The sequence below is a fragment of the Magnolia sinica genome, chromosome 17 (genome assembly GCF_029962835.1).
Source record: "Magnolia sinica isolate HGM2019 chromosome 17, MsV1, whole genome shotgun sequence".
NCBI classification, from domain to species: domain Eukaryota; kingdom Viridiplantae; phylum Streptophyta; class Magnoliopsida; order Magnoliales; family Magnoliaceae; genus Magnolia; species Magnolia sinica.
The window spans coordinates 64921699-64947487 of record NC_080589.1 but is presented as its reverse complement, the minus strand read 5'-3'; the positions used below and the strand labels follow the sequence as shown (position 1 = coordinate 64947487).

The window sequence follows — 25789 nt, the reverse complement described above, 5'->3', positions numbered from 1 at the left end:
ATTATGTTGTGTGATTCTTCTCATAGGTGGCTGCTCCACCTGCTCTGTATCCCTGTCTGCGCGTATCAGCCTTCCTGTCGTACCTGCTTATGTAGCCATGCCCAGCATGCCACACACGTGCAGAGATGGAATCCGCTACAACCACTGCAGCTCCACCTTTTGAAGTGCTCTCGATTAACCTGTACATGTTACCAAGTCGTTGCGCTTTTATGATTACCCGTGCCCCCTTAGATACCTTAAGAGCACCATCAATACCTGTGAACTTGCAGCCCATTACCTCAAGTACACCAAGAGAAATCAGATTCTTCTTCAAATCAGGAACGTGCCTGACATCAGTCAAGGTACGCTCCACCCCATCAACCATCTTGATGCGCACCGAACCAACAGCCACAACATTACAGGCAATGTCATTGCCCATAAATACCTGTCCACCATCGCACTCCCTGTAACTGGTGAACCAACTCCGATGATGAGTCATGTGAAAAGATGCCCCTGTGTCTAGAATCCACTTATCCTTACGATCATCGTATGGCCGTCTGATCGTAGACACAGATAAAATATTACCATCACATTCACTCGATGCATCTGACGTGGCAGCATTGGCTTCCCTATACGAAGCCTTAGAATCTTCTCTCTTAGATTTATGATTTGTACAATCCTTCTTTACATGTCCTTTCATCCCACAGTTCCAATACTTTATCTTTCCTTTGCCCTTACCCTTGGATTTGGACCTAGAACCTGAAGAACCTGTACCTTGTTTAGAATTTCTATCCCTTGTAAGCAGTGCATCAGAAGATATCCCCATGTTGATATTAAATTTTCTCATAGCCTTCCCTTGAAGGGCTGAGATAATGGTGTCGATACTTAGAATTTTATTCGTGGAGCACATTGTGTCCTTGAATGACTCATAAGACGCCAGAAGAGAATTTAACAATATACATGCTTGTTCTTCATCTTTTATCACTTCCTCCATATTCAGAAATTTACAAACTAATTTATTGAAGTTGCTGATGTGAGCCTCCAGATCTCCACCCTCTGCCATCTTGAAGTTATACCACTGCCGCTTCAAGTGTAGGCGATTTTCAGAGAATTTTTTTGCATAAACATTTTCTAACTTCGCCCATAATTTAGCCGCAGTTTTCTCCCTCATGACATTGTAGAGAACCTCATCTGTGAGACATAAACAGATCGATGATAAAGCCTTCTTATCAAGAGTATTCTATTCATCATCAGTCATAGTAGACTTTCGCTCTTCAAGAGCACCATCTTCACATTTCTTGATTAAGGAACTGATCATCTTGATCTTCCATAACTCAAAATTATTTTTTCCTGAGTACTTCTCAATATCATACCTAGTGCTTGCTATTATTACTGATCTCTTAGATTCAGATCTGTGCTTCAACAATTGCTCTGATATCACTTGTTGGGTATTTGTGCCGCGGAATCACACAGATCTAGATCTAGGATAATAATCCAAGAGCACCAAGCACACACAAGAGAATATGCAGATTTAACGTGGAAAATCCCTGCAGAAAAAAACCACGGCACAAAGCGACAGAATTCCACTATGAAAATATAAATTACAAAGAGAAAGGACTTATTCGATTCGAACAACCTCGAATCTCACCCTTGCTACACCCTTTAGAAACCTTAAAAACTCTTTTAGGAACCCTTGAAAAACTTTTAGAAAGCCTTAGAATGCCCTATAATAGCCTTAGGGACCCCTATTTATAGTTTAGGAAACTCCACTTACGCATCTCTTTGAAACTGCCTCAAATTTCCGCAGTCCGAGCAAAATTCGTGCAGAATCTGCGTAACCCTCGACTAGTCGAGATAAGGCTTCGACTGGTCGAGCAGCGCGGACACCCAAAAAATATACTCGCTGGACTTTGAGTCGAGTGGGCCTCGACTGGTCGAGCCACTCAGAAGATGTGAAGACATCTTTTCTGACAACAATATATACCAAGTTGTGAATTTAATTCTCCTTTAATATACAATATCTTTTAGTTACAGTAGTATACTATATAAGGTACTAACCAAAAGCTGAAATAAAATTTTGGAAGTGGTCTTTTATAAATTTCTATATATCAACTTTTTTTTTATTCATACTATATTGCATGAGACTTCCAATCATGGTATAGGCCATGCCAAACTATCCATTATTTGGAAAATATGTTTTATCACAAAATATATCTTAACAGAAGGTTTGAATTCACGAAATGTAGACTCCATTCCAAATAAGAGAAGAGTTGGTAGGAAACTGAATAAACAAGGGAAGAGTTGATGGGAGAGTCAAATCATTTGAATTTGGACTTCAACTCAACCCATGTTTTAGTTTTTTTTTTTATTCCCATTATTTTAAAGTACTTTTTCCATCTAAAAGTTCCCAATTCCACCAGCCACAAGGTTATGAAAATTGATAAAAAAAAATGAAGAATTTGGATTTTCATTTTGAATCCTTCAATTTGAGATTTTGTATGGATAAAAATAATTGTTCAATATATATAGTTTTGGATTAATTAGATAAGCTTTTGTTTTGAAAATAATAAAGGGTTTTTTCTTTCAACCATTTACTGGTAATGGTCTCAAATAAAATGGTGCACACAAGAATCAATTTGAATTCATGCACACAGAATGTTACTGTTGAGGTAAAGATTCAATTATAGAGCAAGATATTTTCACAGCGATCTGATATCCATACGGAGCTGTACCAGGTACACGGGTCATATATAAATGAGTAAAAGGCAAAGATTCCATTGCCACCAAGTAACTCTCGTCTAATCGAAATCGTCTCACTTAACTTCAAAGAAATCCATGCCTTACCCATGCACCTACTTTCATCTTTTCATAATCATATAGTTTTCACATGCGCCAACCAACAAGGGCTATTCCCTGAACGTTTCCCAACATCCAGAAAAATTTCCTTTGGTTAATTTGAAATGCTGTAAAAGATGCTCCAAACTGTTTCCAATCCTTCAAATACCCATTACACATATCAAACACACCCATTGATGTGCCAATAGATTGCAAGGTAACCATAACATGTGAAACAATAAGAACCTTAATTATGTCACAGAAAGAATTGACACCACACAATCTGTCCACATCTGGGACAATGACTTTTTTTAAAAGAATACATCCATGTTGAACATCCTTAATCCAATTTTATTTTTCTTCATGCTAAGGGCACATTTCTTCACTATATATCCATGCATCTATTTATACATGAGCTTCGAGTAAAAATGACCAATACATTTGCAAAAGTATTGTTTACCATCCACCAATTTTGACCACCTAGAAAATTTGTTGTTGTGCTCAGAAAGTTTGCATCACTTCCATAGTCAAAGAATAGAAAGCTATGATGTCAAATCTTGCTAGTGAAGGTAAATAATTATGCCTTTGTGACTCTGACCCACTTAATGCAATTGGAGCATATACAAGGAAGAACACACCAAAATAAAAGTTAAACGAGTAGTGTTAACTTTGGCAACTTCATCTGTAGCAACAACACTCACAGTAATAGAAAGCCCCGGAAACTCATAACCCTTAATTATACTACCAACAACATTCAGGGAAACAAGCTTTGGAATGATATGCGATGGAAACTCTGCCTTCTCCTGGTACTTTGTCATTATTGGCGTTATTTCTTTCTCCATAATCCCTTTATTTTTTCTCTAGATTGCTTGCTCTTCTGGAGTTAAAAAATCATCAAGCTAATAATAATTAGGATGAAAGAGATACGCCGGAGTTGTTTGACGATATGAACTCTTTGAAATCCTTAGACAAATCAACTTGGTTTTAAGAGGAAGAATAAGTCGTCATGGCGCAAGGGTGTAGGAGATCTAGCTATGCCGACAATAGAGAGAATAAGAGTTAATTATTGTCACAAATAGTTAATGCTAATCTCTTAAATTATAAAAAATATATGAATATTTTTCATTGATATTGATTGCACAATTCCTTTTGGTAAATCAAGTTTAATGTGAGCCTTTCAATTAGGACTAGGGACCATTACTTACTAATCATCTATTTTATTTCCTCTAATTAAATGCTCAAGATTATCTGTTTTTTTTAAGTATGTGCTCCATGGTAAAGGACCTCTTAAATGGATGGTTTGGATTGACATATATATATATATATATATATATATATATATATATATATATATATATATATATATATATATATATATATATATATATATATATATATATATATATGGCACATTTGTATTGAATCAATAATTACTGTTAGAAAATAATATCATGAAAAATCACTCTTCCATTTGATAAGACGCACTAAGAAAGGTTAGCTTATAAATACTAGGGCATAGTGACTATAAAGGTCGTGCTAGCAGAAAATAAAATTTTTGATAAAAATAATTGTATAAAATATATGATCTTGTATTAGTTAGCCAAGCTCATTGGTTTGATAAGAGATATTGCTTCTTAACATTGATTTTACCAACATAAATAGTTGCCATTAATATCTTAAATAAAAAATAACTCCATAATTTGAAAATGATCACTTATAAATTTATGTAAATCAATTCTTTTTATACATGTTATATTGCATGAGACCTTCAATCATAGTATAATATGGACCATGCCAAATTACTCATTATTTGAAAAATATATTTTATCACAAAAGATATCTTAACCGAATACTTTGAATTCATTGATGGGGTTTTCCTTCTCAGTTCAGAGGAGAGGTAGTGCAGCCGGTTGTAAAATGGATGTCTTTCACCGCGTTGCTCAACCAGTTGAGGCTCGCTCGACTCAAAGTCCAGCAAGCTCTATTTTTTGGGCTCGACCAGTCGAGGGTCAGGCTCGACCGATCGAAGGGGTCCTTTGACCAGTCGATGACCTGGCTCGACTAGTTGAGGGTTACGCAGATTCTGCGTGGATTTTTTGCGGACTGCGTAAATTTGAGGCGGTTTCACAGAGGTGCGGAAGAGGAGTTACCTAAACTATAAATATGGGTCCCTAGGGCTATTATAGGGTATACTAAGGGCATGCTAAGGTGTTTTCACGACCAAGGTGAGAGAGAGAGAAAAGAGAGAGAGGAAGCTTGTGGAAGGGAGGATTCTACTCGTAGAGGTGATCTATTGCGCAGTCGACGTTTCAGCGCTTCTACGTCCTCGTGATCGGTGAGATTTCTCCATTTTCATTATTCTCTTATTGTTCATCCACTTCTACGTGAGTGAAGAAGGTTTGATCCAAGCGGTGTGTGCTTGTGATCGGTTGTAACGTTCTACTTCATAGTGAATTGTTGCTCTGGACTAGGTCCCATGGTTTTTACCTCTTTGAGGGTTTTTCATGTAAAATCTCTTGTGTTGTGTGGTTTGTGCTTTGATTTATTTTATTGCTTTATTATATCCCATAATTCTAGTATTTTTGGGAGGCGAGATCCTAAGGTTTTTGTGCAACGCTCCCAACAAAGTGGTATCAAAGCATTCAGGTTGGTTGAATGGAGTGAGATTAGTTCTGAATTATGGAAGGTAGCTCATTAAGGATGATCAGTCTCAATGGTTCTAACTGGACCATATGAAAGGCTAAGATAGAGGACTTGCTTTATTGCAAGGACTTGTATGCTCCAATTCTAGGCATATCAGCAAAGACAAAGGATATGTCAGATGATGATTGGAAGAAGTTAGACCGGAAGTTAGCGGGGTTTATTAGACAATAGCTGGACAATTCCGTATTCCACCATGTGTCTGAGGAGACCTCAGCCGCTAGCCTATGACTGAAATTGCAAGGGTTGTATGAGAGGAAGACAACTGACAATGAGATTTTTCTGATAAGACGACTTGTGAATCTCAAGTTCAAAGATGGTGGTTTTGTGGCTGAGCATATGAATGAGGTCAACAATATATTGAACCAGCTCTCTGCTATGAAGATGGTCTTGGACGATGAACTATGAGCTTTGCTATTACTTAGCTCATTGCCTGACAGTTAGGAAACATTGGTAGTATATCTGAGTAACTCCGCGCCAGACAGAAAGGTGTCCATGGAACAGGTAACTAGTTGTCTCTTCAATGAGGAAGTCTCAGGGGTTCACTTAACAAGAGGCCCTTGTGACACAAGATCGGGGGAGAGGAAAGAACAGAAAGGGCAGAAAGGCCCAAGATAAATTAAGAGGTAAGTCGAGTGTCAGGAAGGATGTTAAATGCTGGAATTGTAGCAAGGACCACTACAATCATGAATGTTATAAGAAGAAGAATGACAAGAAATGAAAAGGAAAGGAGAAGGAAGATGAATCAGACTCCACTGCGGTCGCTTCAGATGGCAACGTTGTAGTTATTTTTTCAGCAGATCATGATGTTTGTCTCACAGCTACGAGTGAGGACACCAACTGGGTAATAAACTCGGGAGCCTCGTTTCATGCGATTCCATGCAGAGATTTCTTCACAAGCTACAAGTGACTTTGAGACTATGAAGATGGAAAATTCTGGCGTATCGAAGATCGTAGGGGTTGGTGATATTTGTGTGAAGACCGATGTGGGCTGCACATTGGTTCTCAGCGATGTGAGACACATTTCAGACCTTCGCCTCAACTTGATGTCGACGGGAAGGTTGGATGATGATGGCTATGAAAGCTGATTTGTTGGTGGGCGCTGGAAGCTCATCAAGGTTTCATTGATCGCAGGCAGAGGGAAGAAGTATTGCACCCTTTACAAAGTGTCAGCGTGTGCAAAGGTGGGTTGAATGCAGTGGAAGATTCAACTACTGACATGTGGCACATGCGTCTAGGGTACATGAGTGAAAAAGGGTTTCAGTTATTAGCGAAGAAGCGGCTCCTTCCAGAAGTGACAGGTATACCTCTCAAAATCTGTATTGTCTGTTTATTAGAGAAACAACATAGAGTTTTATTTGTTAAATCTGCTTCCCATATTAATAAAATGCATGTATTAGATTTGATTTATTCTGATGTTTGTGGTCCTATGAGGACAAAAACTTTGGGTGGGGCATTATATTTTTTTTACTTTTATAGATGATGCATCTAAGAGGGTTTGGGTTTATGCTTTGAAATCCAAGGACGAGGTCCTCGGTTTGTTTAAAATGTTTCATGCTATGGTCGAGAGAGAGACATGTAGATCATTAAAGTGCATTCGCACTGACAATGGTGGTGAATACATTGGTGACTTCCATGAGTATTGTAAGTCTTTGGGTATACGGCATGAACAGATGGTTCCCAAGACCCCCAGCATAATGGTGTGGCTGAGTGAATGAATCGCACCATTGTAGAGAGAATCAGATACATGTTATCCCATGTAAAGTTGCCAAGATGTTCCGGGGAGAAGCAATGCACACGACAGTGTATTTGATAAACAGGTCTCCATTAGCCCCGTTAAATGGAGAAGTACTTGAGAAGGTGTGGACTAAACAAGATCCATCGAACAGTCATCTAAGGGTGTTTGGATGCTGGGCATCCGTTCACGTACCAAAGGACGAGAGGTCCAAGCTCGATACGAAAATCAGGTAATGTGTGTTCTTGGGGTACGGTGATGAAAAGTTCGGCTACAGATTGTGGGATCCGACCGAGAAGAAGCTCGTTCGGAGTAGAGATGTGGTCTTCTTTGAAGATCAATGTATAGAAAACATTTGTAAGCCAGAGAAGTCTCAGCCTAGTTTAGGTGAGCTAGAGGACCTGGATCCGGTTATTCCTCTTGTGGTGTCTCATGACGGGGGAGTACAGTAAGATACAGAGGACGATGGAGTTCCTACATAAGATGGACCAGGGGAGCAGCCCCCACTTGATCCACCTGTTGAGCCACATGTGAGGAGGACATCTAGGGATAGACACCCATCTAAGAAGTACTCGCTACATGAGTACATTATGCTCACTGATGGGGGAGAGCCAAAAGATTATTCTGAGGCCCTAGCCGACGAGCATAAGGGGGAGTGGTTGAAAGCTATACAAGAGGAGATGAAATCCTTACATAAGAACCATGCCCATGATATGGTGAAATTGCCTAAGGGTAAGAAAGCTCTGAGCAACAAGTGGGTGTTTAGAAAGAAGATTGAGCAGAAGAATTCACAAACGAGGTTCAAGGCCAGACTTGTGGTGAAAGGGTTTGGTCAGAAGAAATGTATAGACTTCGAGGAGATATTCTCACCAGTGGTGAAGATGACATCCATATGGGTGTTGCTTGGGTTGGCGGCTAGCATGGATCTGGAGATAGAGTAGTTAGATGTTAAAACTGCTTTTCTCCATGGTGACCTGGAAGAAGAGATCTACATGCACCAACTAAAGGGGTTCGAAGTCAATGACAAAGAGCATATGTTGTGTAGGCTTAGGCAGAGCTTGTATGGGCTGAAACAAGCTCCAAGGTAATGGTATAAGAAATTCGACTCGTTCATGTTAAAGCATGAATATGACGGAACGGAGTCGGACCACCGTATGTTCACGCGCAAGTTTTCAAATAGTGATTTCTTAGTTTTGCTGTTATACGTTGATGACATGCTCATCATGGGTAAAGACATCAAGAAGATTGACAGGCTAAAATAGGAGTTGGGCAAGTCATTTGCGATGAAAGACTTGGGCTCGGCTAAACAGATACTAGGAATGAAGATAACCTGTGACAGAAGCAGCAAAAAGCTTTGGTTGTCACAAAAGCGGCATATTGAGAAAGTCCTAGAGTAGTTCAATATGAATGTAACGAAGCCGGTCAGTACTCCACTGGATGGTCACTTCAAAATGAGCGACAAGCAGTGTCCAAAGATGAAGTCAGAGGTGGATGAGATTAGGAAGATACCCTATGCATCAGTGGTAGAAAGTTTGATGTATGCAATGGTGTGTACATGCCCAGACATAGCATATGCGGTTGGTGTTGTCAGCCGGTATCTTGTCAATCCTGGTAAAGAACATTGGGCAGTAGTGAAATGGAGACTACGATATCTAAGAGGCTCATCTAGGTTTAGCCTATACTATGGTGACGGAAAACCTGTGTTAGAAGGCTACACAGATGCAGATATGGTATGTGACATAGACTTTAGGAAGTTTACATCAGTGTTCATGTTTACATTTGCAGGGGGAGCGGTCTCTTGACAGAGCAAGCTACGAAAGGTCGTAGCATTGTCGACTACAAAGTCCGAGTACATTGCGGTCATAGAGGCATATAAAGAGATGCTTTGGATGAAGAAGTTCCTACAAGAACTTAGCCTGAAGTAGGAGCAGCACGTGGTCTATTGCGATAGTTAAACTACTATACACTTGAGCAAGAATCCAAGTCAGTAATCCAAGTCGAAGCACATAAAGATTCGGTATCACTAGATCAGAGATACTTTGGAACAAAAGGTATTACAGCTTGAGAAGGTCCACACGGACGATAATGGGTCAGACATGATGACCAAGGCATTGCTAAGGGCAAGTTTGAGGTTTGTACAAACCTGGCTGGCTTGAAGAAGGCAAATTCCTCTTGAGTTGGAAAGGGGAAGGTTTGATGGGGTTTTCCTCTTCAGTTTAGAGGAGATGTAGTGTAACCGGTTGTAAAACGGATGTCTTTTACCGCGCTGTTTGACCTGTCGAAGGGAGCTGCTCGACTCAAAGTCCAGCAAGCTCTATTTTTGGGCTCGACCAGTCGAGGGTTACGCAGATTCTGCGTGGATTTTACGCGGACTGCGTAAATTTGAGGCAGTTTCACAGAGGTGTGGAAGAGGAGTTGCCTAAACTATAAATATGGGTTCCTAGGGCTATTCTAGGGTATGCTAAGGGCGTCCTAAGGCATTTTCATGACCAAGGTGAGAGAGAGAGAGAGAGAGAGAGAGCTTGTGGAAGGGAGGATTCTGCTCGTACAGGTGATCTATTGCGCAGTAGACGTCTCAGCGCTTTTGCGTCCTCGTGATCAGTGAGATTTGTCCGTTTTCATTATTCTCTTATTGTTCATCCACTTCTACATGAGTGAAGAAGGTTTGATCCAAGCAGCGTATGCTTGCAATCGGTTGTAACGTTTTACTTTATAGTGAATCGTTGCTCTGGACGAGGTCTCGTGGTTTTTACCTCTTCAGGCGTTTTATACGTAAAATCTCTTGTGTCGTGTGGTTTGTATTTTGATTTATTTTATTGCTTTATTATATCTCATAATTCTAGTATTTTTGAGAGGCGAGATCCGAAGGTTTTTGTGCAATGCTCCCAACATTCATGACATGTATAATCCATCCCAAACAAGAGGAGTAGATGGGGGACTAAATTAATTTGTATAAACAAGGGAAGAGTAGATAGGAGTGTGAACTCATTTTGCATTTGGACTTCAACTCAACTCATATTTTAGTTTTTTTTTTTTTTTTCTCATTATTGAAAGTACTTCCATTCAAGTTCTCAATTCCAGCCATAAGGTTCTGAAAATTGACAAAAAAAAAAGAAAGTATCTTTGATTTCCCATTTGAATACTTCAAGTTGAGATTTTGTACGGATAAAAATAATCGCTCAAAATATATGATTTTGTATTAATTAGATAAGCTTTTGTTTTGAAAATAATAATGGTTAATTATTGTGCATTTTATTCTCACGAATAGTCAAGACTAATATATTAAATTATAAAAATACGTGCCTTTATTAATTAGATAAATGAATATTTCTCATTCATATTGAATCTACAATTTCTTTTGAAAATTCAAGTTTAAAATAAACCTTTCAACTGGGAGTAGGCACCATTACTTATTAATCATTTATTTTATTTTCTCTAATTAAATACTCAAGATTATTTGTTATTTTTAGGATATGCTGCATCGTAAAAGACCTCTAAACTGGATGGTTTGGATTGACATATATGTATGCCACATTTGCATTAAATGGATAATTACTGTTAGAAAATAATATTATGACAAATCACTCTTCTATTTAATAAGACACTAAGAAAGTTTAGCTTATAAATAGTAGGGCATGCTGAATATATAGGTCATGCAAGCAAAATTTGAAATTTTTGATAAAAATAATTGTAAGAAATATATGGTCTTGTATTAATTAAATAAACTCATTCTTTGGATAATAGTAATTGCTACTTAACATTGATTTTACTGGTATAAATTATAGTTATTGCTAATATTATCTTAAATAAAAAATAATTTCATAATTAGATAAATGCATGCATTTCTGATTAATACATATTGGATGCACATTCTCTTAGTAGTAATTGAAGTTTAATGTAACAACATGCAGTTTTGAAAAACTATTAAAATATTTTGATGGAAAGAAAATATTAAAAAGAAAATAAAAAACTTTGATAAAATAAAAATATTGAGTTAAGAAGTAAAGTAGTAAAAAAAATCACTCACAGATTTTCAATTTTCTCCAATGATTCATCTATCATGCAATCACAACTTTTTATGATGACCTTAAATGCAAAAGTATATTAATGAATAATTAGATAAAATGTATTTAATTATTAACATATGTAACATTTGCAGGATCTGTATAACATAATGAGTAGTATAATAATGATATAAAGATTAATAACTAGTTTTTTTTTTTTACAATACGCATTTTGTAACTGAATGTATAATTAAATTTATTTTTAAATATCAATAAAAATTCATTTGTAATGATGAAAATTTATTAAAACTTCTTTGAAGTATTTGTATTAATATTAATAGAAAATAAAATAAGCCTCTATATTAGAAAAATAAATTACAATTTTTTATATATTACGAATAGTCGAGTATGAAATATAAAGAATCGAAATATAAAGAAATATTTCAATTTTTTTATATATTAAAACTTCTTTGAAGTATTTGTATTTAAATGATGAAGATTGAATTGTAAATTGTTAGCATTTTCTCAATAAATAATAAATCATAAATTTTTTTTTACCACAAAAGCCGTTCATCTTAAGAGAAATGCAATTCTTTATATTTCATACTCGACTATTCATAATTAAAAAAAAAATATGATTGATTAATCAATCATATTTTAACATTTTTTTTCCTTTTTAAGTTTATGCCTTTTGACTTAACATAATTCTTATTGAAATGTTAAAAAGAAATTTGTACGAAAAACTTGCGTGAAGTAAAAGAGAACTGATCAAACACAACCAATAGTTCGCTAACTTGTGGTGCAACCATATCTTTCTAGCCTGACTTGTGGTGTAGGAAACTTATACCATGAAAACAATGTGTCAGTAGGAAAATTGACTAGTGAATATTAGGCCGATGTTCATCATTAAAAATAATGAACAACCGTATGATTTAACATACAAGTGTGGCCTACTTAATGAGTGGATATTTTTTATTTTTGTGCTAGCATGATCTTCAAGTGCAACACAAGGTCATGGGTTCGAGTACCCATCGTGGTGAAATCCCACTGTGGTGTGAGTTCGTAAATGTGTGTGGGGTGTGAGTGCGTGTGTAAAAAAAAGATCTTCAAGTGGGGTCTGTCACTTGCATGGTATGAATGTTCTACATAAGTGGCATGTTGGAGGAAAGATGTGGTGGTATATGATTAGTTTCTCTAAGTGAAAATATAAGTCCATCTCATATGCGCTATTAGAAACCTAAATATGTAAAAATAAAAAAATAGAAAAATGAAAAATGAAACACTTATACAATGAAAGCTTTTACTTTTAGTAAAGCAACAACACTTAAACCCCATATTCAACTACAAATCAATGTATAAAATATAAAGAGATCAGTCAAATAGCAGTGTCTAGAGGATGCTTCTTGAATGCAAATGGATGCACCAATTTTGTAAATTTAAAACAAGACTAATGGAGTCATGCATGAAAACCATCACCAATGGAGTCATGAAGTTCTCATGAAAACTGTTTAGAACATGACTATGAGCATGAAATGAGAAAAACAAGAGTAAGAATTTAAAACAAGACTAATGGGCGTTGATAGTGGGGCTGTCAATCAGCTAGGCTGGCTCGTTGGGCTTTTGGGTATGGCTCGCGTCAAGATGGGCTTGGGTTGGAGTATCAGGTCCAAGCGCTAGGGTCAGGCTTAGAATTCAAGCCCGATTTTCAATTGGGCTAGGTTTGAACCATCTACAATAGCTCATCAGCCTGGACGAAATCTAGCCGCGGCCAGACCATTAGAGTTTGCAAGGGCAATTTGTAGTATACTTATTCATCTTATTGATTTGGCCTATGCTCTCATCTCTCCTTTCTTTTTCTTTTTCTTTTTTTTCTCTCTCTCTACACTCCCACTGAAACAACCCTTAACACATCTATTTGATATTTTTTGCTTTTATCTGTTTAAAAGAAGACCATTTGTGTGAACATTAACATTAATGGAGTCATGCAGTCCTCACCTAGATTTTGTTACAGATGGGAGATAGTATGATAGAGCTGGTTGAACTGAAATAATGCAAAGCCATCTCTCCATAGTATATGTGGCCGAGCTACTTATTAATCGGGACTTTATATTTTGTGGAATATTTATGTGTTGGCTCATATTCAAAAACTTATATGACAATCCTAACTATTAGTTATTCTTTATTTAACAAGACTTTTGCTTGGACCATTAATGAGTTCTGTTTTTATCTTTCTTAAGGGCATTGATAAGATATCTATGAACATTTTATTCATGCGTATCTTGATTTAACATATAAATAAGAACCATCCATCTAGATATTCCTACACTGATTAGCAAATGGCTCAAAGCATACATGGATAGAATGCTATTAGATATTTGATTAGCGTCCTTCAAGGTGACAATAAAAAATAGCTAATAGAGTGAAGAAAAGAGAGAGATTAAGATTGTCTAATTAGTATTATTTTTAAATGATGAGCAATAAAAAAAACTGGGACTTAGTAAATAAATAGATAGTGAGTCACCTTATCATGTATAACAAGGTGAGATGTAGAGGTGTACATGAGTCGATCTGAGCCGAGCTTTGCCCAACTCGGCTCGAGTCGGTCAGCTAGAGTCCTCAGCTCGAGCTTGGCTCGGCTTGGTCATCGAGCTTGAATTGGCAACTCGGCTTGGCTCGGTTAGCAGCTCGGTCCAGTTCAAGCCGAGTTTGAGTTTAAGTTTGAGTTTTCGAGCCACCAATGGTTGGGTGGGGTTTGAGTAATTTGATTGTCCGATTGGGCCATAGCCACTTGGCTAGTGGTCGGGTGGGGTTCGCTAATTGGACGGATACAACTTGCCACTCACCAGTCGCCACACCTCGACTGGACAGACGCTGGAAAAATAGATAGAGAGGAGAGGAGACTCACTTTTCAGTTGCCGGTCGTCCAAACAGACGTTGAAAAATAGAGAGAGATCAAGGAAGGAGAGTAGTCGCCGGTCGGGCGCTGGAGAACGACGAGAAATAGAGGAGAGGAGAGTGGTACTGGTCGCCGGTCGCTGTTTGAGTGTTGAAGAGAGCCGGGTTTGAGCTGGGGTTAGGATTTTTAGGGTTGGGCGAACGACCGAGATGAGAGTGGGCACTGAGGGGTAATGGTTTTTTTTTTTTTTAAAAAATAAAAATAAAAAAATTAACCGTCCAATTACACACACACACACACACACACACACACACACATACACTCAAAAATTGACTCGAGCTCAATACCAAGTCGAGCTAGGTCCAGCTCGGACTTGACTTGAAGAGTTTTGAGCTCAATAAAACTAACTTGACTCGGCTTGAACACAAGTTTGACCTGAGTCGAGTCGAGCTTTTCCGAGTCGATCCGAGGGAGCTAATGAGCTAACTCAACTTGTGTACACTTCTAGTGAGATGGCTATAATGTAACATAGTTCAATTGTATCTATGGCATCATCTCCGTAGATGGTTTTGAGTAATCAGAAGATCTGACACCCCTTCATTTTCTTAATTCTATTGTTGATGATGTATTAATTAATTAATTTATTATTATTATTATTTTTAAATTTAAAGAATATGATAATATATATGAACCAGATTATAGTCATGGGGTGTCGATTGTTCTTGATGTTGATTGGATCAAATTTTGGTCATACTTGGGCACTTGTGCAGATTGGATTTTAGGCTTAGAATTGGTCCACTTTTGGATATTAAATCTGTTCTTGCTCTTGGTTGTTAATCAAGACTAGATTTATATGCAACAATTTTGGGTACAAACAAGGCATGCCCCACGTCTCAACAAACATTAGTGAGTTCTCTTTGTACTTGACTCACTATGAAAAATACCTCTCTCATCTTGAGGAAGAATGGTCATTTATAATTCCAGTGAGTGCTTGAAATTCAAGGCTTTGGTAGTGGATAGTGCAATTAATGGCCATTTCTTGTCTATTTTCCGGTAGAATGAAATGCCCTATCACCTTGGGATTCTTTTAACTGCTTTCAGGTGAGATCTTGCTTCCTTAGCTCTCTTGGAGTCTGTGGGAGAAACATCCTCGGTGCTTGCTTAAGGCCATATAATGTTTTCTTCAATTTGCATAGTTGTCCTGGTCGATTGTTAAATCTAAGTGGGGGCTCTATGAATATCTCTCTATATTCCACCAATCTATCACTCCCATGGTTTTATGAATTTTATGAGTTTTAGACTCCTAGCCGTCTTGGACTGGTTTAGACCCAGTCCGCTTCGGTACCGACTCGGGTAAGTTAGACCGATTCACCATGACTCAGGTGAGTCACAATCCATGTTTCATATGCTATAGCATCTATTAAAATTAAAGGGGAAATAAGATTAAAATAGAGAGAGATAAATACCACAAATGTAAAGTTAGTGGACCGTCAACACCTGATGAAATTAATAACCGTAATCCACTACCATGTGTACCGGAAACAAAGTTACTATGTCAAACCTTAGGGGTCCTTTGACATCTTGGATTTGGAGGTAAATGGGTTTATTTCATATCTAAATAGTTACCTTTTATGTTTGGCAGCTCTGGATATGGAGGTAAAAGGAATCGAGGTATTTCTAATACACCCTGGTGGTGTATTTTGAAATCTCAGCAACATGCTAGGATTTTGGTGTAATTCAAATGAAATGCCTTTTTTGGCTCCTTTGAAAAGGCAGGAGAGTCTCTCACATGTAATGAATGTGTCGCTGGACTACTAATCCACCGGCTGCATGTGATGCCGATGATACTCGAAATCATCCAAATATTGGTTGTATCACTAAAACCACATCAATAGAATAATCCCAACCATTTAAACTATGGACATCTAAATGGACTATTAAAATAATCGCTGAGTTGCTTTTTAGTGATCCTTATGTTTGTGGCCCACCCAAGGCTTGAAATTTCTGCATTTTTGGCCAAAGTATATATTTCAATGGGCTTATTATAATCATTCTATCAAATATTACACACACACAAAAATTTATGATAGAAAGTTGATTTAATTAATCAAATCCAGTTCCTGTAGATATACTGAAGAATTCCAATGCATAGAAAATACAATTTTAAAACAGAAGATTTGGATTCCAATGCATTTCAACTAAACACATCATAAGATTTAGAATCACCTTAATTCCAATGTATTTGTGATTTAGATTCCAATGCATTCCAAATCCAAGCTCTCAAACGGGTCATTAGGATTATCCAGAGGATTTTTGGTCCATGAGCCATCCTCAGTGACGCCCATAATATAAAATCTGTGCGTCACATAAACGTGGCCCAGCCCATTCAGCAATATAAGCATTTAGGTTCAAACATTGCCAATGCCCACCCTAAAGTGGGCCATCCAAGTCCAGGCCGGGCTGGATTAGTTATTAGACGTAGAAACTCCTGCGCACGTCCAGCCCAAACTGGATCACTTATGGTCTGATGGCAGCTGCTTGGCGAAAGAAATTCGCTCCGCAAATGTCAAAATGCACGAACCTGGGCCCTTTATCAAGTGGTGGGGCCTGGGCTTGTTTGTATCCAACAAGCTAAATAGCGAGGGGCGCCACACCTGATTGTGGGATCTGGACCGTTGGTTGTCATATATCGATCATCAACATTTTTCGTATGTGAGTAATTCCAACATAGAGTAGACTTGCCTGATTTTTCCACAAGTGTCAAAGATCTCACATGTGTATGATGTGGGGTACTTGCACTCGGTGGGTGGTGTAACTATTGCATGTTCAGGAGTTAGGACGGTAGGAATATCAATGGACCAGGCCCAGGTCAGGCCTAGCGGTGCCGATGGGCTGGTCCGGCCTGCTGGTCGCTTTTGAGGTGGGTTCAGGTCAAGCTAAATGGATAGTGGATTGGGCTCATGCTAGAAATACGACCCGTCTAAATAAATGGCTTAGGCTTGGGTTGAACCCCACCAGATCCGACCCGACCTGACCCGACCTGACTTATCAATGAGTTGGGCAAGATGACCTGACCCAAAACTACCCATAATCCAAAACCTAAAACCCAAAATAAAATTAAGAAAAAAAAAGTATAGATAATAATAATAAAAATTATTTTTTCATTATGTATGTACATATCCATTGCCTGGACCAGGTTGTGCATGGCCTTATTGTTATGTTCCTTTCTTGTACCTGAGTCAGGTCATGGTGGATTGTGTTGGGTCAGTTGAGCCCGATCCATTTATAATCAAATGGGTCAATTGGGTCAGGTCAGGCTCGATGAATTTTAGTTGGGTCAGGTTGGGTCGGAAGGAAATTGGTCATGGGTTAGGTATGTGCAAGAATTTTTGGCCCAATGATAAATGGATCTGGCTCGGGCTAAACCTGACCTAGACCGAACCTGACCTATCACCAACTCTAGCCAGGCATGGTATCAAGTAGGGATGTAACTTGGGTGACTTCAACCCAAATCCGATTTGCCCAACCTGAACTTGAGTCTATCCTTTATTCCATTCAAACCCAACCTTAAATGTAGTACATATAAACATGAGTTATGACTTAATATACATTTGTAAGCATAAAATCCTGCCGTAGATAGAAAAATATGTTCATGCAAGTTTGATATACATGATCAAGAGCTTGTTTTGCCCTGTCCTGACTCAGGATCTAAGGTATGTTGCTGCTCACTGGGCCCACACGAAGAACAGTCTGATCAACTGGCTGTGTGTTGGGGACTTTATGCTATATGGGGCCAACATAATAAACTTACATTGAATGGATGATGGTGACTAACACAATGAATGCCTCTCATTGAATCTAAAACTTAAAGCCTATTACCATCGGTGAAGATTGATCATAGGACGATAGCTTGCTTATGTTCGCAATGATAACATGAGTTCGATGTTTGATATATGATTAGATTAAGACACTTCAAATAGGTGTTAACCAGATCCAACCCATCCGTTCTGCAGGCAATTGGTAGTTTAGGACCTTCCAAATTTGGAGACATTTGAGGAAATCGCAATCAAAAGTATTCTGCATGCCGGATCAACGGTTTGGATCGGTCGAACATGACCCCACATCCAATTATTATAATCAAAATGTAACCAATAGCAATATTTTGGGATTGGAGTTGTCTAGAAGCAAGACAAGCCTACAAGCCCGATGGGTCAGGTGGGCCCATTGATAGACCTAGTCTTGAACGGTTGATACTCATTAAATAGGAGGGTTAGTAAGGGACAGATCATATGCTCTATGTGCCTTACATGTACACCATCCATCCATCCATTTTGACAGCTCATTTTAGGGAATGATCCTAAAAATGAAGCAGATCCAAATCTTAGGTGGGCCATACCAAAGGAAACAGTCTTGATTGAATTCCACCATTAAAAACTTCATAGGGTCCACAGGAATGTTTATTTGCCATCCAACCTGTTGATAAGGTCAAAATGATCTGGATGAAGAGACCACACAAATGTAAGCTTGATCCAAAACTTTTGTGGGCCACGTGAAGTTTTTAATGATTGATTACCACCGTTTCCTGTATTATGGTCCACATGAAATTTGGATCTGCTTCATTTTTGAGATCATGCCCTAAAATGAATTTTCAAAATGAATGGACGGCATGGAGATAAGGCACATACATCACAGTCGGCCTCAAAGTCAGGGATCCACCGCGCCCTGTACGAAGTCCGGCGTCTTTTCCACTTTTGTGAGGGAGGATTGCTAGAAGCCTATAATACATCCTGACCACAGTTCTAAAACTCGGTGTATCGACTCAAAACTCGCTCAGGTCAACCTGACTTGATATTCCAAGTCGCTTGAGTTGAATCAAGTAAAAAACGGGTCCGAGTCTTCAAGTTGAGCCTGAGTACTCAAGCCTCACCATCGATGGGATGCCAAAAGAGTACTATCAAAGGGTATTCGGATTGGTGGTGACACTAAAATCACCCCACTTGCTGTTGGAATAGCTCTGGGCTCCACCACGATGTATGTGTTTTTACTGAAGATGCCTATCTATTTTGTCAGCTCATTTTAGGGGATAGATCCAAAGCTTAAGCGGACCACACCATAGGAAACAGTGGGGATTGAACGCATTAGGACCACGGAAGTTTGGATGTCAAATAAAAATTGTAATAGCCTCATGAAATTTTCAATGGGCATTCAATCCTCACTATTCCTGTTGTGTGGTTCAGTTGAGCTTTGTATTTACCTCATTTTTTGGTTCATGCCCTAAAATGAGCTAGTAAAATGGATAGGCTGCATGGATAAAACACATAAGTCTTGGTAGCCCACAAAGCTTTGACACCAAACCAAGAAAATGTGCATTGGATCGTCGAGTGTAATCAAGCAAGCAGGAATAAAAGAGGCGAAATGCCGGACGGATGCAGAGTCATGCAGACGGTGGGACCCACAGAAAAATCAACTGGTGCAGTGATCAGGCTAGTCCACCGATCAGGCGGGCCCCACCGTCTAAACTAAATCAATGGAGAGATCCAATGGTACGGGGCTTGGCGTATAGGATAGGCCGAACTAGTATATCGGGTTGATATCCGAAAAGGCTAATCTTCACGGTTGGTCCCACCTTTTGAACCCGTCAGCGGATGCGGATTAGCTACTGAACTCGACAGTAGCGAGACCCGCTGCTGAAGTGACGTCACCACGTTTTATGGGCCCCGCCATGATATATGTGTTGTATCCACACCGTCCATCCATTTGGAAAGATCATTTTAGGGCATGAGCCAAAGAATGAGACAGATCCAAAGCTCAAGTGGACCCAACCATAGAAAACAGTGGGAGTACTTGAACCCCTACCATTAAAAACTTCCTTGGGCCACAAGTTTTCGACCAAGCTGATATTTGTGTTTTCCATTATTCTATATCTGTGTTAACTTATAAACAGGTTGAATCTCAAATAAGGATCATGGTGGGCCCTAGGAAGCTTTCAACGGTGGGAATCACTGTCCCCACTGTTTTCTATGGTGGGGTCCACTTGAACTTTGGATCTACCTCATTCTTTGGCTTACGCCTTAAAATGATCTCTCCAAATGGATGGATGGTGTGGATACAACACACACATCATGGCGGGTCCAAATAATGCGGTGACGTCACTTCAGTAGCCAGACTCGCTACTGTCGGGTTCAGTAGCTACTCTGGACGCTGATCCGTCCAGGCAGAGATCTGCCGGGCCCACCATAATATAAGGGTTTTATCCACCCCGTCTATCCATTTTGGAAGGTCATTTAAGAAGATGAATCCAAAACTGAGTTAGATCCTAGGCTCAAGTAGACCACAGAATTGGGATTAAACGGCCACCATTAAAATTTTCTCAGGGTTCACAGAAGTTTGGATCAAGCTTATATTTGTGATTTCCATCATCCAGGTCCATATGACCTCATGAACAGGTTGGATGACAAGTAAACAATACGGTGGACCCTAAGAAGGTTTCAACGGTAGGCATCATTCTCACCGCTGCTTGGATATGGCTCATTTTTTAATTTGTTTCTTGGAATGGGAAACGGATTGGCTACTCCCCCTGTCACCAGCCCGGTGGCTGGTGGTCAGTGCTCTGTGGGCATACCATAATGTATGTGTTTCATCGATTCTGTTCATCCGTTTTTACCTATTATTTTAGGGCTTGATGCCAAAAATTAGAGGGATAAAAATATCAGGTGGACCACACCACAGGAAAACAATAGAGATTGGACATCCAATCTATTTATTAGGTCACACAGTCCTAGATGAAGGGAAAAAACAAATATCAGCTTGATCCAGAACTTTTATGGCCCCAAAAAGTTCTTAATGGCCCACGTTCATTCAACACTGTTTCCTGTAATGTGGTCCAGTTGAGATTGCAATATACCTCATTTTTGGTCTAATTCCATAAAATAATATAGAAAAATAGATGGGCGGCATGGATGAAACAAATAAATCATGGTGGGCCCCACAGAGCCCCGAAAGCCATTGTCTGGTGGCGCCAATCCGTTCCCCTTAAAATGACTTCCAAAATGAATGGATGGAGGGGATAAAATCCATACATCACGGTGGGCCCGGCAAAGCCCTGCCTGGACGGATAAGCGTACAGGCAGTGGCAGGACGCAATCAGCGTCCTCCGTCAGCTGTCCTCCATATACGACACGTTGGCAGCAAGGCCGAAGCTCCGTGCTTTTTAGTTAATAATTATCAATTCTTCGACCAATCACCGACGGCAGGCCTACATTCTCGCATACTTGTCTATTGGGTAAGAAATCAGACTCGTGGAAAATGTGGGCCCCATAAATAATCCCACGTGTACTGAAAATCAGAGCTATCCTCTCATTTGGTGGGCCACGACTATAAATTGAGTCAGAAAGTCAGCCGTCCGTTTATTTTAACATTGCGGCTCTCTTGGCGATTGGATCACCGTGAGTTTTGCAGGAGGTGATCTTCAAGGTGTGGTGACCCACCGTTTGGAGGGCTCAGATGTCCAACACGACTGACACGATGAGCGGAAGGATTATGCCGCATGCAAAACCGATGCTGTAGGTTACTCAAGTCAGTACTAGTTTGACTCGAAGTGCTCATTTTAATGACTGAAATACCCCTTCTAAACGAAATCCCAATGACTGTCAACACCAAAGCCTAACTGTTGCTGGATAATGACAAAAATACCCTTCCATATTAACTTCATAATTACAGAGTACATGCCACTGCCACGTCACAAAAAGATAAAACAAACCCAAAATGACTCTCAAATCATTTGAGTTTGTTAATTCCACACGCGTGGGAGAGCCCCTGCCAATCCACACGCACACATACGTGCCAATAAGGTAAACGCGTGCAAGATCTGAGCTTTCCACCCAGAATATCAGACTGTTTAGCTCCTCAGATTGGCCACGGTTTAAAGACTTCTTTTTTAACTAGCCGTCGATCCGTTTCGCACGGTGTGAACCACCTTAGGCGTAAGATAGCCTGGTTCTTTTAGGGAAGCTCAGATCTCGCACACGTGTGCCTGCTTGTGAATTGACGAAGCTCCCCATACAGAGGTATGGAACGAGCATGCCTCATTTCTCATTTCATTCAAAGGAAGGAAATTAATCAAAGGAGAGCATGCGTGTGTGAAGGAAAGCTAACCTGACGGAAGGCTGAGATCTCGCAGACGTTTTCCATGTCGCCACGTGCAGATAGGAAGGGCTCGCTGACGCGCGTGGAATGTTAGTAAGGAAAGAATAATTTAGAAGAGAGATTTGAGCGATCGAGCCTTCACACGCTTCCTCACTCTCTTCATACGACGATCATGACCATGATCATGGTCATGGTCATGGTCATCATGATCTGATGACGATGGTAATGGTGATGATGATGGTGATGGGATGAGCGGAACATGGACATCATGGAGCTGATTTCCTCCTCTCTTCCTACCCCACAAAGGACCGAAGCCAGAGTAATAGTAATAATAATCTGAATTTGACGAAAATGCCCTCCCTTGATTCTTCCTTCCACGCCTCCCTCTCACTTCATCCTTTTCTCCAACTTTCGGGCAAGCGTCCAACTGAGATTGCCCTTCATCTTCCTCTTTATTACAAGTCTTACCCTTGCTTGGAATCATCTCTCTTTCGGCAGCGATTCCTCTCTCCTCTCTCTTCTTTTTCTTCTCCTCTCTCTCTTCCTCCGAAAATTCCCTTTCCCCACTGCAATAAAACCTTTATGGATTTCAAACCCCTTACTTTTGATAATATACACCCCCCTTTCTTTTCTTTTTTCTTTTTTTTGTGCCTTTTTGTGTATGTTAAATAGATAATGAAAAGAAAAAGAAAATGCATGCTCATATTGCAAAATGTCTGCATGGAGGTGGAGGAAGCAAAAGCCAGGGGTTGTAAATTTCATTTCACTTTTAAGAATCCAGGTTTGCCTAAAGTTACAATATACACAGGTGGGTCCCACACGGGTAGCCGTACTGAAAGGTTATCCGCTCATCAGGTGGGCCCCATTGCTAGAAGAAAAACGCCAACGAGCTTATAAGCCTCATCATCTTTTTCTTTTTTTTAGTAAACTGCGCCTAATCTGATGAATGGCCACGACTAGTTTAAGGATCTAAACTGTGGGACCCACCTGATGGACGTTCTGGATCTCTCATATCTGTACGCCATGCTCGCACGTGGTAGCCTGTAGATGGCTTTTCGTATACATGCTGCCACGTCATTTTTTTTCGAGCTGTATTTTATTAAAAAGTAAAAAAACTCGAGTTCGTTTGGCCTGTGTCGTGGCACGGGATGACTAGCATGTGTCGCTGGTCGGGGCCACATGCAGATGTGATCCGATGATATCAACCGTCCATCTTCTCGATCCTACTTCCATTAAGGAGCTATGTTGGAATAACCACACTGCAGAAACAAACCTGACCTTTGATATTTGCAGTGGAATGTGAGCAATTGAAAATGTTCTTTTCAATGTTTGACATTCATCTGTACATCGCGATGGCCAGAATCATCCGTTCATCATATGTTTTTGATATGATGGTCGGTATAGAGTACCAACCACAAAATCGACGGTTCTGATTATTAGACCATCACAGAAAATGGGCCCCAACGCAGCGACATTTTCTATCTGATGTAAATCGCGGCATAGGAAAAACGAAATAAAAAACCCTAAAACACGAACTTGTAACTGAAAAAATGTCGTGAAATTTCCTGATTATTGTTGTGATATTTACATACCTGCCATCAGCAGCAGCAATAGATGAAACGCCATTTCCCATTCCCATCACAGCTTCTTCTTCTTCCACCTCTTCTTCTTCTCCGTCTTCTCTCTGCATCAAATCAAATCCAATCAAACCAAACCCTAAAACACGAACCAAACGAAAATCTGTAGAATACGAAGAAAACCCAATAAATATTTTCTTATTTTTTTTCAATAAAAATGCGATTTTTATAGTTTTAGATTTAGGGTTTTTTTTTCGTCTACTCGCTTTCCTTTCATACCAGAGCAGCCGACCCAAGAAACCCTAACAAGAGAAACAAAGAGAGAGGCGAGCAGACACCCCCAAAAGGTCAAAACCCTAGAAAGAAAAAGAAAAATGACGAAAAAGGGCAAAACCCTAGATACAGAGAATAGAAATGCAGAATGGAAGTCTTTGTATGGCAGAAGGGTATTCTGGGAAGATCTGAGTAAATAACGGCCTGCTAACCTGGTATGGATTTGGGTGAGAATGGCCGTCGTATTGGAGAGGGAAAGGTATGACATCCCATGGCGACCTGTTCAGCTCGCACACGTGTGGATGAAGGGTGGTACGCGTGCTGAGAGATGGGGAGAGAGGTATGTTCGCATGCTTCCGGATCCTCATACGTGAGAGAGAGAAGAGAGAGAGAGAAAGAGTGAGTTTCTTCAGATCTCACAAAACACGAAATGAGGGTTAGGGATCGTTTGGTTGGCCTCCTTTTATAGTGGAGTTATTGATACTCTGACAGAACGTGACGCTTGATACGCAGTCACCCAGAAATCGTACAGGTGGCATGCATTTACTCGGACTAAACAGAGAAAATTGTAGAACCCTGAATTTAAGTCCCAAAACCAACACCAGATTGGCTGAAAAATCCTAGCCTCTGATTCGTTCTTACTTGATTATGAAGTAAGACCATGGATATTTCATCTTAACCGTCTAAGTAAATGTCCATCAATCCGATAATTACATCATCGAATAAGCATAAAATTTCGTTGATTATCCATCAAAATGTATTATAATAACTTGGACGGTTTAGATTGAATTATTATATGCCACGTATGCAATTTATAAGGGCTACGTACCACCCATCACATTCTACCAGAGCGTCGTCGTTTTTCACCTTGGGAATAAAAACTGATACTCTGGCAGAGTGTCGTGGCTGATACACAGGAACTGCGAAACTGAGTACGGAGAATATATAAGCTAAAGTTCAACTGTCCAAATAGTGAAAATTTAAATATTCTGACTTTTAAAACCAAAAATAAATTTAGTTAATTTCTAAAATTTCTGATTGGTGGACATTTAATGGACCGTCAAGATGAAATATGCCGATTCATCAGAGGTTTTATTGATGAATCTGTCTAAAGTTTGTACGTTGACCTATCTTCTCTGATTCCTTAAAGTTTGAATTTATAGTTTTGAACTTACACAAACCACATGGACAATTATTAAGTGCCCGCGCATCAACCACCACACTAAGCCAGAGGATTTTTGCGTCGTCCTATAGATTATCGTACTAATTATGTTTTATCATTGGACTTGGAAAATAAATCTTAAACACTAAAGTAAACTTTTATGTGTACGAATAACTTAGAAAGATGAAAACATCCTTACTTTTTTCAACTATTTTACCATAACAGGTAAAAGTACTTTCATTACAAATCAACATTCGCACCTTAAAAATCTCTTTCGAAGAAACATAACGTAAAGGCCCATCTACCGTACTAATTTTTTCTATAAATTTTAATTATAACTCTCCTTTCATGTACGATGTAAGGTGATACAATGGAGCTGGGAGAACCGGAATAAGGTAGATCCATCTATCTACAGTACACGTGGCTGTGTGATATCAAAATCAGGTCCGCCTATATGCAGTGATCTAGCATGGATAGTTAATA

The 25789-nt window shown here is 39.3% G+C and overlaps 1 protein-coding gene and 1 pseudogene across 1 annotated transcript; both read right to left on the bottom strand.

Annotated features, from left to right (window-relative positions):
• Nucleotides 1-2656: 2656 nt before the first annotated feature.
• Nucleotides 2657-22339, bottom strand: LOC131230586 (acyl-coenzyme A oxidase 4, peroxisomal-like; annotated as a pseudogene).
• LOC131231682 (uncharacterized) lies at nucleotides 22163-24566 on the bottom strand. Its single transcript, XM_058227968.1, has 3 exons — nucleotides 24357-24566; nucleotides 23887-23978; nucleotides 22163-22860 (listed from the first exon to the last, which is right to left on the bottom strand). Exons 1-3 carry the CDS (start codon nucleotides 24510-24512, stop codon nucleotides 22404-22406), a joined length of 705 nt encoding a protein of 234 aa, XP_058083951.1. The 5' UTR covers nucleotides 24513-24566; the 3' UTR covers nucleotides 22163-22403.
• Nucleotides 24567-25789: the final 1223 nt, after the last annotated feature.

Excerpts from the sequence above, each read along its gene's own strand:
- LOC131231682 (XM_058227968.1), bottom strand. The coding sequence starts at position 24,512 with ATGAGGATCCGGAAGCATGCGAACATACCTCTCTCCCCATCTCTCAGC. Across the intron at positions 23,979-24,356 it reads CTCACCCAAATCCATACCAG|AGAGAAGACGGAGAAGAAGA; the intron begins GTTAGCAGGCCG and ends GATTTGATGCAG. Across the intron at positions 22,861-23,886 it reads ATTGCTGCTGCTGATGGCAG|TGGGGAAAGGGAATTTTCGG; the intron begins GTATGTAAATAT and ends GTTTTATTGCAG.